Here is a 12491-nt window from a genome sequence, read left to right as displayed (position 1 = left end):
TATGTAAATTATTAGTTGTTACTGTCGTTTAAATAACTAATAGTTCAGATCCGTTTTCGAGTAGCAAGAGTCTATAAAATCCATTGTTGACAGGGCTGTTTGTCATGCTTATTGTGCAGAAAGATAGTGGAAAATGAAAGCTGTTATCATGGAGTACATCATTGAGGCGTGATCTTTAGCCTGATCTTAATATGGCCAGCGCTGGGACAGTGCTCTGCCCATGCGCATTGTAGACTAGGAAATATTTCTGTGTGGCGCTTCCTCGAATACGACCATAGAGAACTGAGACAGTTATGTTCCATCCCATCCCTTCCCTTCCCTCTATCGTTTCGATGTTCTGACGTCACACAGTCAGGCAGAGCCGCGGTCTGTCCCAGCCCGGTAAGGTTTTCTTCCGAGTTGTGACGTCACGCAGGGACACCAATCTTAGGTGGTCGGCTCGCAGGAGGGAGAACATGGCGGAGGCGGCTGCAGCGGCTGGGGTGACGGTGTCTCAGCACCGCTTTTTCTGCCATTGTTGCAAGGGAGAGGTCAGCCCAAAGCTGCCGGTAAGATTGCATGGAAATGGGATACTTGTATGATATTCTTAGAATGCTCTACGTTTTGGGATACACACTCATCGGATTTAGAACCCTTCACCCTCAATCTATTCAGAGCATACGGTTTACCACATTAAGAGTTTCTAATACAGAACTCCATACTCTCATGGTCCTTCACCCCTATTTAGCAATTTACTTGGTAAATCGTTAGGTGACAAAGCCTGCGTTGCACTATGATCTTATCCAAGAGGTATTTTGGCCACCTATCTACCTACTTCTGCCGATGGCATTCGTCCATTGTACTCCTTAATTGTTCTCCTTACTCTTTGCACAGTAGGTTGACCAACTGGCGTTGGTGCAAATTCAGGACGGTGAGTGTTAAAATTCAGGACAAAGGGTCAAAATTCAGGACACAAATTCAGGACAAGAGGTCAAAATTCAGGACAAAAATTCAGGACAATAGGTACGTTTTACAGACACATCAGAGGAGGTCACGCAATAGTATATAAGTAAGCCCAGCCATATCCAAACATATTCAACCACTTGCAAACCTATCCATCATGTATCCTTCCATCTATCATTTCACTCACCCATCCCTTTATCCATCCTTTCACTCATCCATCATCCATCCTTCCTTTCATCCTATCCATCTGTACACTCATCCATCCACTCTTCTACCCATTCATTCACTCATCCATCCAGCCATTTACCCTTTCACCCATCCTTTCACTTACTCATCCATCCACCCAGTCACTCATCCTTCCACCCATCCACCCTTTCAGTCATCCATTCTCCCTTTCTCTCTCCATCGACCCTTTCACTTAGCCATCCTTCCTTCCACCCACCCACCCACCCATCCATCTACGTTTCTTTAAATGTTTTAAAAACATAAACAAAAATAATGTCATGAGCAATGCCAATAGCTCTAACTTTACCAATGCCGAGACCATTGCATTGTAAATGCTTGTTAAGGTGTTCAGTTCATGCAGTGAAAAGCAGAGATCCCTCATAGGCCTTTACAATCCTTGCAGAGCAGCAACATTTCCCTCTGCTGGTTTCCAGGCCCTTCTCAGCGTGGCTATATATGCCCATGTGCCATGAACCACCTGTGTGAATCTGTCGGTCTGTCCATACCCTGCCAGCCCCACTGCATTCCTCCCAGATGCACCCCCCCTGAATGATTCCTCTCCCTGCTCTTTGTCAGGACATCTTCAATGCAGTCATCAAGCAGATGCCAACCCTGGTCTACCAGCTCCCATGTTACTGGAATGTTCAGCTGTCCGACCACACGCGCTCGGAGATCTGCTACACCGAGGTGTCGGACCTCAAGGTGAGTCTGTGGTGTCACCACTCAAGGCTGCAGCATGATCTGGAGGCGAATGCATGGTTTCTTATGACTCCGTGATTTCTGGGTTCTGACTTCTCATGATTACATCGCCTGAGGGTAGGAAGGGGAGGTCTTGGGGTTCTGTAAAACAGCATGACTGGAGTGGGGAGTGTAGGCGGTCTTAAAAATATGGATTACACCAAGATCTCAAGGCTTGCGCAGGGCTTTGCCTCTCCTGAGCACATGCTCTGAAGATGAGTGCAGGGGTCTGATGTCTTGTAATCATGTGACCTCAAGGCTATTGTAGTACCAGCCGTCTCTTGATCACATGATCTGAAAGGGAGTGCAGGGGCCTGGGGGAGGGCCATCCAAGCAACTTTTGTTTGTGACGCTTAATTTGGGATTAGGTGTCCTCTGGCAGTGATTTCAAGATGTGACACCTGTGGGCTAACTGGGACCTCTCTTGGGGCTGCCTAGTCACTGCTCTGTCAGCGCACCTCAGTCACGACCTCCTAGTCACCCAGCTTCCCATCTATACCATCAGTCCCCGCATGCACTCCTGACCAGACCTCTTCTCAGCCTCCCAACTCCCCTTTGATGATGTTCCCTTCTCAGGTCATCCACTGGAACTCGCCCAGTAAACTGCACGTCAAGAACAAGCACGTGGAGCTCTTCCGGAACCTGTACCTCACCTTCCTGGAGTACGATGGGAATCTGCTGCGGAGAGAACTCTTCGGCTGTCCCAGCCCGGCTCAGCCCGAGAGCCTCCAGGTGAGAGGGCTTGATGTGAAAAATTCACTCTGGGGGCAGAACGTCTTTGGTGGAGGAGGGATATTTGTAACATTGTATGAAACCCACACTTCCTGGGGAGTTGAAGATGAAGTTAAAGTTGTCATGCTAATTCGCAATCCCTGGGTAAAAGGGGAGTGAAAGGTTTGCGATACAGTTGGAGGATTGATGTCGACGTGCTCCCCAGCTACTACTTTCAGATAATAATCACCAAGTTAGTTTGAGTTATATTGAACTTTCATAGGTTCTGGTGGACGCAAATTCTCCCGGCTCTATTGATCCTTTCACCTGTGCGCACATGCAACACTCCAGCTTCAGTGTTCATGGAGCAGCTCCAATAAGGCGTTACCGGTGGAGAATCCTAACTTTCTGTGCCTGATAAATCTCTTGGTCCCTCCTCGATTTTAACTTATCGACTTCTTGTACATACATTTCATATCCAGTATCTGCCATCACATTTCCCCTCCTTTCAGTTATGCACCTCTTGTTCACAGCACTAAGCTTCAGCTCTAAGGCTTTGATAAAGCTGTGACTTCTTGGTTTAATCCAAATATTGCCAAGTTTAAGAAACTTTTATATGTGGAGATTTTTTAGCAGAAACATGCGAGTACCTACACCTCGTGCACAAGGTCTGCAGTCATGCTGCTCGCCTTTATCATGGATCCCCCCGTACGGTACATTGATCAGCCAAGTAATGGTTCGGTTAAAAAAAGTATAGCTTTAGAGCACCAACTCTGGGCTTGTATGGAATGATTCTCCACTGAGGTGTCATTTTAGCCCAGTGCGGCACACGCTACTGCACCATCTTCAGATTGGACTTTGTGACCTGGTGTTTCACCAGCGTCAGTGCTGCTGAAAACATTTTTGCAATGGGGAATAGAGTGCACTTTTATTGCAGTGTCACCAGTTTATCAATCAGTAATTTGAAGAGGACATATGACATTTTTTCCCGAAGTTGATGTTCGAAAGTATTTTTGGAGCTTAGACGTTGACACAAGTTCATTTTAAAGTTGTGACTGAAATGCAGAAATCATTTCTGGTGGTTTGACAAGCATGGGGTTTGAAGTTGTTGTTCAGTTGGGCTCTTGAATTCATCGAAAGCTACTTTTAAGAGGTTTAAGTTGAATAATCAATAACACCGTGGGGGTAATAGAGGGCAAGTTGCGCTGTTGCACCTGTTCGTTGATATATCCTTGAGGCTTTTAACTAAGCTACATTGAACGGACACTCGCCACATAATAGAGGGGGGTCTCCAAAGTCGAAAAGCCCACGTTGGGGTAATCTCCTAAATGGGGAGTGGACATTTCAGAAAAACTACTCCCAAACCAGTGTTGAGGCCACCATCAGCAAGCATCTGAAGCACAGACGGTCCTTCTAAGCTTGGTCCTATTCTAGCCAGCGCACTGAAGGACGTCAGTCAAGTCTTGCAACTTAAATACCTGGTCAGATTTTGGGTTCCACGGGATCAGAGTAACGGCGGTGTTTGGCACCATCCGAATTACCCTTCAGCATATAGAGTGATGGTTTCGATCACGTAACCTAATGGCATAGAGCGGAGCCCCGCCAGAGAGACAAAGCAAGTGGGTGTATATCTTGGGGAGAAATGCTTGTTCGAAAGGATCACTTGTGCTTTGTTTGGAGAGCTTTGCTCCCGCCTGGCCACGTATGATCCCCAACTGGCCACGTATGATCCCCAAATGGCCACGTATGATCCCCAAATGGCCACGTATGATCCCCACCTGGCCACGTATGAGCAAAGCCAGGAAATCGAAGAGTGCCTGCAGCATAGGAAGGAACACGTATAGGTATACGAAGGTAAGATAGACCTAAACACACTGGTATCACAGCTTGAAGCAACTGAAACAATCCGCTTGCTTCTCCGGAGACACCCTGTGAAAGAATGTTGGGACTCCACTTGACGTTCAGGCACAAGCAGACACTTCATATGGCGTGAAATATTTGAAGCTAGTGGGTGACGCAATTTAGTTCAAAAGAGGTACCCGCCATTGCATCCAACCACAAGGACAGACTTTTTAGCGCTAAGCCCTGCACAATGTGTTGTGGTAGCTGCATCGTGCACTAGAGCACACAGAGTTATAGGAGCGCACGTAGAAGAGGCCTTTGTAAAGGGAACACTGAAGGGGCTAGCGAGGTAAGCACCCTCCTCCCCTGAAAACGGCATTTGCAAGCAATCACTCCCATAACATTTGGAGGTGGTGACATTGGCCCTTTTTTTGCGTGCTTTCATCATCTTCAGTCGAATGGTGCATTCGCATTTACCAAATCGCTATTCCAGCTCGTCATCATGCCGATGTCTCACTTATTTTGACCCACAAGTGCTAAGGACAGATATATCCTTTCTCCGGGACATAACTTTGTGCGTCTTCATCACTGCAGGGAGTTTGAAGTACAGATTAATAATGTTCTTTGTGTAATAATTTTTTAGGTGTAGTACTCCTTTATTTGCTTCATGACAGGCCCCAGGAACGCTCTTCTTTTCTACTTGTAGTTTTACAACTACAATCTCTGAACAACCTCACTGTGAAGTTTTCTCACTCTTCAGTAACAGCCTTGTCGTTTGACCAAAGCTTGTAAGACGTTTGGTGTTGAAGCCTGGAGTCTGAAGCCAAAAGTTCTAATCCCTACTGTAGGAAAGTGCCCCTTTTTGACATGGTCACCCCCACTTATAGCCTGGAAACCTCTCCCCCCTCCTCCTGTGCACCTCTGTCCCCCTCCTCCTGTGCACCTCTGCCCCCTTCCTCCTGTGCACCTCTGCCCCCTTCCTCCTGTGCACCTCTGCCCCCTTCCTCCTGTGCACCTCTGCCCCCTTCCTCCTGTGCACCTCTGCCCCCTTCCTCCTGTGCACCTCTGCCCCCTTCCTCCTGTGCACCTCTGCCCCCTTCCTCCTGTGCACCTCTGTCCCTTTCCTCCTGTGCACCTGTCCTCCTCCTCCAGTGCACCTGTCCCCCTCCTCCCTTCCGCCTGTGCATCTCTGCCCTCCTCCTGTACTGCTCTGTCCCCCTTCCTCCTGTGTACCTCTGCCCCCTTCCTCCTGTGTACCTCTGCCCCCTTCCTCCTGTGCACCTCTGCCCCTCCTCCTCCTGTGCACCTGTCCTCTTCCTCCTGTGTACCTGTCCTCTTCCTCCTGAGCACCTGTCCTCTTCCTCCTGTGCACCTCTGGCCCCCTCCTCCTGTGCACCTCTGGCCCCCTCCTCCTGTGCACCTCTGGCCCCCTCCTCCTGTGCACCTCTGGCCCCCTCCTCCTGTGCACCTCTGGCCCCTTACTCCTGTGCACCTCTGTGCTCCTCCTCCTGTGCACCTGTCCCCCTCCTCTTGTGCACCTGTCCCCCTCCTCTTGTGCACCTGTCCCCCTCCTCTTGTGCACCTGTCCCCCTCCTCTTGTGCACCTGTCCCCCTCCTCTTGTGCACCTCTGTCCCCCTCCTCTTGTGCACCTCTGTCCCCCTCCTCCTGTGCACCTCTGTCCCCCTCCTCCTGTGCACCTCTGTCCCCCTCCTCCTGTGCACCTCTGTCCCCCTCCTCCTGTGCACCTCTGTCCCCCTCCTCCTGTGCACCTCTGTCCCCCTCCTCCTGTGCACCTCTGTCCCCCTCCTCCTGTGCACCTCTGTCCCCCTCCTCCTGTTCACCTCTGTCCCCCTCCTCCTGTGCACCTCTGTCCCCCTCCTCTTGTGCACCTCTGGATTCCTCATGTCCTCTCACATTCTTTGAATCTTGTCATTTTATTGTTGCAGCTGCAGCGAGCCTTGGAGGCGCTGGATGAGGATGATGAGTGCTATGACTTCCGCCGGGAGCGCATTGCGGCGCATCGTATCCACCTGTGGTTCCTGCAGTGTGACACCTACATCCCTACCAGTGACGGAGCGGACGTGACGCTTGTGGCGCAGCTCTCAATGGACAGGTCTCTGCATCCTGCTGTGTGAATGCACTGAGCATAAGGATGTCATTCTTGTCCGGCCAGAAGAAGTCATTCCTCTGCTGCAGTATAGAAGAGAGGTGCCCTTTTTAGGCAAACCCTGCTCTATGCCAACAGTGTGACCTTGGGCAGGTCACTTTTAATCAGTTGGCTAGATCTTAGAAAAGTATTGTAGGTGCACTGCTCTTGAGCACTCACAATGATGACTGTAATGAACTCTGTGCTTCGGGGTTGCCTTGGGTGTATTGGCAAAGCGCAGCGTGTTTTTATGCATTACTTCTAGTGTATTAGAAGTGGCAGCAGCTCACGGTTGAAGGGCATTGGCACAGCCGTTTTGTCAGTGGTTGATCATTAAGCGGGTATTTTGGAATTGGGCACTGAGAGAGCTATGGGTTGATCTCCGTGCTGAAACAAGCAGTGCGGCAGATTCGGACTGAATGAAGTTATAGAACGAAATGTAAGTTGAGCGATGGTCGCTCCCGGGCCCTGCAACTCTCTGGTGACATCGTCCTCTCTTCCCAGGCATGAGGCACTCTTGTGGCAGACGTGGCTCCTAATTGTCGCCTCCTCTGTTTCTGTTCTCTGTACATAACCTCTCTTGTGCCACAGACGTCCTACCCTCCACGGTTGCTCATGCATTCGTCGTCTTGTTCCACAGACTGTTGCAGACCTCTCCGCCTCCCTTGCCCATGCAATGCGCTCCCTTCACCCACAATCCGTCCTTCTCTTTTACTCCAGGTGCCCATGCGCTTCTCTTGACGTCTTCTCTCTTGTCCTTTGCAGGTTACAGATGCTGGAAGCCATCTGCAAGCACTGGGAGGGCCCCATCAGCCTGGCGCTGTACATGTCCGATGCCGAGGCTCAGCAGTTCCTGCGCTACGCTGAAGCATCCGAGGTGCTGCAGAACCGCAAGAACATTGGCTACCATGTGGTTTACAAGCAGGGCCAGTTCTACCCAGTAAACCTGCTACGAAATGTGGCACTGAGCCACGCCGCCACACCTTATGTGTTCCTGACAGATATAGACTTTCTGCCCATGTACGGCCTCTACGAATATCTCAGGTGCGACCCTGCAGAGCCGACCCACCTAGTGTGGGCACCGCCTTTAAGGTCCCCGAAGGATTCAGGTCTTGGAGTGGAGACGGTTGAGAGCAGCAACTGGGGGGGGGGGGGTAGGGGGCAGAATTGGTTGGGCGGGATGCTTGCCCTGTCTGCATTAGATGTGAATACATTAGCTTGCCCGGTGGGGTGTCTCTGAACGCCGTCTAACCTGTGGACTTTGCTGGGTGGCTGTCTACATTTTGCCTTATTGATGTCAACTAGGAAGTCATTCCTAATGGGCAACAATTCAATTTCTTCACTAGTATATGATCGCTCCTTACTGCCTCTAAGGTAATTAAGGACACCTTGTGTATATATAGACCCACAGTGAAGCTAGATGAGGGCTCAGGTCTGCTCAAACTCCACAGGGGGCTGCAGTGTGGTGTTTGTGCATTTTGAACAGGTGTGCTCATGGACAGCAGAACCCGTTGGTTGGGTACGTGAGGAGTTGTTTGTGGGAGTGAACCTGCATCAGGTGTAAGTTGGAGATGTGGATGTTGATCACACGATGAGCAGAGACGACAGACCAGCATCATGAATAGTACATAATGCACTTCCGATGTGTACCTGTCGCAAAGCGGCTTGGACTCAAGAGTCGTACCCAAAGCTGTTTCACTGCGGCCTCCCAGTAGGAGAGCAGCGGTCTCTCTGCGTATTCCTGAGTTCTGTAGAGTGAACATGAGGAGTAGAGGTGGATAAGGCAGGGGATCTGTGGTATACAGAGGAGGCCTCCAACGGGAAGGTTAGACCGTGTCTTGTGATATACCGTAACCCTTCCGCAACCATTGAGTCCACCGCTTCCTGCAGCAGCAGTGTGACTTCCGCATGGGGTGCGAGGGAGCAGTGCTCAGAGGTGTGCCTCTATGCACTACTACCTCCCTTGCTGTATCCTATGCAGACATCACCCCTGCTGCCCTCACCAGGCTGCTCACACAAGATACTGGCATATGGCAGTCTGGAGCGTTTCAGCACGTTTGGCGCCCCTGAGAGCCTCTGAATCAGTTACATGCCAAGCCTGCCTGGCATGTGGTGGTTGTTGCCCAGACATACTCGCCTTCTAGAAGTTTGGGCTGCTGTAAATTTACCAAGCCACCACCTGCTCCTGAATGTTGGTGTAAAGAGTCTCTCTGTGGCATCAGTAACACTTCCTTTCATCTGACCGTGTTTCCATCTCTCCCTTCCTCCTGTGACCAGGAAGTCCATCCTTCAGCAGGACATGGCCGTGAAGAAGAGGGCACTGATCGTGCCGGCCTTCGAGACACTACGGTACCGCCTTACATTCCCCAAATCTAAAGCAGAGCTGCTGTCCATGCTGGACATGGGAACACTCTATACGTTCAGGTAAGAGCATCTAGGTCTCGGTGTGTAGTTTATACACCTATAAAGATGGCCCTAGCAGGCGTGTGCCTAGGTGGTGACGCATCTTTGTAGTGCTGAAGGGGATGTCTGTCTAGGTGTTGGTGCAGTAGTAGCAGTGTGCGTTACCTACCGAAAAGGTCTGAGCGCAGTTTAACTTCTGCAGTAGTTTTAGCCCAAAAAGTAGCATTTTATGCTATCGACTGGTAAAACTGTGTTGGCACCCTGTGCAGACATAATTAAAAAACAAAAATCTCATCTCACAGTGAACTTGGCCTATAAGCGCCCCTGCAAAATATTCCAGTTAAACAAAGCTCATTTCGTTTTCAGATTTGAATACAACACCCAAATTAAATAGCCAATCGCAGGCAGCCTCTCCGATGCAGGCACATTTGATTATTGCTGTACAAAAGCTCTTTAAATAAAAAGCTCATGAAAGAATGCGCGCCATCGTTTTTCGAGTCTGAAGTGTCGTCACTCTTGCGTCATTAGGTCTCGGCTCGAAGGCTGCGCTTGCGCAGTCACGATCCGAGATTTAATGACTTGTTAGGTCTCGGCTCGAAGGCTGCGCTTGCGCAGTCTCGATCCGAGATTTAATGACTTGGAGAAGAGGGGCTTGAATCCGCCCCTCTTCTCCCCTGTTCTCCATTGGCTGGCCTCTTGAATGCTGGCCAGCCATTGGAGAAGAGGTCCGTCACTCTGAACAGGCCCCGTCCTTTTCGGATTCGGGGGCGTGTTTTTTTCAAGAAGTCTAATTATCTCCTCCAGCCAATGGCAAGAGGAGAACACGCCCCCGAATCCGAAAGCGCCGCTGCCTTTCTCCGAGGCATTTCTGCTTCGCCTCGGAGAAAGGCAGTCGTAAGGGAGAAATGTTCCTCGCGACCTCCAGATCCGCAGTCCAGATGCTCAAGCCCACCGAGATCGGTGGGGCGGAGGGAGCGGGGTGTCACCCACGGGGTACCGCACTCCATTAAACAATGCAAGTGTTAAACTACGCGTTGTTCATTGGCAGCTGCACCTCTGACGGAGATCTGCGCCGAGGGGGCTGTGAGTTCTGATCAGCGAATGCTCCTGTAGATCCGCCAGAGTCTGATTCCCAACAGGGCAAGGGTTCCGTTGGCGTTTACAAAGATCCGCTTTACATTACGTCGTGGGGGAGTGGGTGAGGCGTACAGCTGGGTACGATATCTAGTTAGTTTCATTTTAGGTCATCGGTAGCCTTTTTCCGTTGTGCTTTTCAAGTCCTTCTTTTGTGTTCATGAACACCACCTACCTTCCACTTCCTGTAAGTCTTCAGCTGGAGTGACTGCGGAGTGGAAACTCTCGCGAGAGCAGTTCGTTTGGGTGAGAGCAGTAGCTGTGCCGGGTCGGATGTTTCAAGCTCAGTGTTGCTGCTTGGCAGCAGCGTGTGTGCATCGTCTGGAAGTGCTGGCGGCAAATGCAGAATAACAGAAAGACAGGGGTTCTTTTAGACGCACTAGTGTGCTCAGTTCGGAGCAACTTAGGTGGCCGCTATTGTGTTGAGAGGGACATTTAGTGCCCTAGAGGTGCCCGGACCCCGGTGAGCCGCCACCATGAGCGAGCGGCGGGTGTGTCAGAATTGCGGCTGTGCTGATATAGACGTGGACCAGGCCCGTGGAGATGCTGTGTGCACGGACTGTGGCTCTGTTTTGGAGGACAACATCATCGTGTCCGAGGTGCAATTCGTGGAGAACAGTGGGGGTGGCTCCTCAGCCGTGGGACAGTTCGGATCATCAGATGGTGAGTGCTGAAGTCCTCCTAGTCGAGAGGTTTAGGGGCATGCCATAATTCAAGGAATTGTTGCACCCTTTCGTATGTATGCACGTTAATTCCCTGCACACACTGAAGACAAATGAAGAGTGTGTATATATGTAAAGCTATGTCCATTGAGCCCATTCTTGAGGCACGTGGCAAGTGTGTATGTAAACACGGATTTCACATCTTCCGCAAGCATAAAACACAGTTGCCGCATGGACAAGACACATGCTATGTCGCATTATCTATTCGTAGTAAAGAATCAAGTTTTCGTGTTCTGTATACACGTTGAAGATCACTTACACAGATGTCCTTGACAAGCAATATAGCAACGTGCACACTTTCTACATCACAGTCAAGTAAGACAGTGCCAGCAAACTAACTCACTACTCATCCTCTGCGATCTGAATGCAGTTAATATGTACAGTGTGCATGTAAACAAACATACATTATAGGTGGGTGATAAACTGAAAGCTAGAGCCTGGCTCAGCGCGAAGTCTTGTTGGCCCTTAACGGGCCAAGCTTTCATGCGGCTTGTGTCTACCTGCCTCCCTCTATCTAGGATGTGGCGTTTCTGCCAGAACTGCCGAGCAGGTCTGAGTCTCTGCTTCGGCTCAACATCCTGTGTTTCTGGACAAATCACTTCATCTCCCCCTGCCTATAAACAATTTAGTGACTAAGTGTATTTTAATTAACGTTGATGTAAAGCACCCCAATACCTTCAGATTAAGTTCACACTACATACAAATTGCAGAAAATGCTCAAAGGTAAAAAAACAAAAAAAAGCCTTGACACATGGAAACAGAGAGGCCTGGTCGATTTAATTAAGGGCGTGGCTTAAAACATTTAAGTGAAAACAATCTGTGCTTAGCATAGTGTGCTTCCCGACTTGTATTTTGTCTCTTTTTTAATTGTATCTAGATATATAATACAACATGTAACTTACACCTACAACAAGCCATGACTATTGGCTTTGTCAATGGTTGTTAGTTGCATAAGATAAATAAGGAACAACTATGGCTTCGTTGTATATAATGTTGAAAATGCTTCAGTTCTGAAAGGATGAGGCTGTGGAAGAACTCTAACAAGTCTCTTTGATGTTACATCACAGACAGTGAAGGATGTTCCTGCTGCAGAGTTATGATTTTGTTTCACCCTGATGGTGAGGGCAAACATGGAGAGCCCGATAGCCTCGCCTCAGCATCTACTTTTTAAAACTACTGGTGCTGACCACCGGCAGGACCGGGCCCACTTAAAGCCCTGCGCTTAGTACAGTTATTGGCTGCGGAACACATAGGCCAATCTGTATTCTTAAAGCTGAAGAGGTGACCTGCTCAGGGGGTGATCTTTGCGGTGGAGGCTCAATGTAATTGTTAAGAGTGTAGCAGGCTGCATTTACTGAAACGCACCATTTGAGAGAGATTAAGCTATTGACATTGTAAATAACAATGCCGTTTCTTTAAATGTTTTAAAAACATAAACAAAAATAATGTCATGAGCAATGCCAATAGCTCTAAGTTTAACAATGCCGAGACCATTGCATTGTAAATGCTTGTTTTTCCTGTAGCTCTTGGACCATTACGTGTCGGCTGTACTCTGCGCGACCAGTTCGATTTTGGATATCCTGCTTGCATACATTACGCACACAGCTTTGTACATCCACTACAGACT

The 12491-nt window shown here is 49.4% G+C and overlaps 1 protein-coding gene across 2 annotated transcripts in view; it reads left to right on the top strand.

Annotated features, from left to right (window-relative positions):
• The window catches only part of LARGE2 (LARGE xylosyl- and glucuronyltransferase 2), a 305710-nt gene that overhangs the window by 263767 nt on the left and 29452 nt on the right, over positions 1-12491 (top strand). For both annotated transcript variants that reach the window (XM_085646702.1, XM_085646703.1), the window contains 5 exons: positions 1744-1869; positions 2482-2637; positions 6406-6572; positions 7371-7649; positions 8883-9029. In XM_085646702.1, coding sequence (XP_085502828.1) covers positions 1744-1869; positions 2482-2637; positions 6406-6572; positions 7371-7649; positions 8883-9029 — 875 coding nt within the window. The remainder of the gene's footprint in view (positions 1-1743; positions 1870-2481; positions 2638-6405; positions 6573-7370; positions 7650-8882; positions 9030-12491) is intronic.

This window comes from Triturus cristatus, chromosome 3_1, assembly GCF_964204655.1.
Source record: "Triturus cristatus chromosome 3_1, aTriCri1.1, whole genome shotgun sequence".
In the NCBI taxonomy this organism is placed as follows: Eukaryota; Metazoa; Chordata; class Amphibia; order Caudata; family Salamandridae; genus Triturus; species Triturus cristatus.
This window is presented reverse-complemented; position numbering and strand designations above follow the sequence as displayed.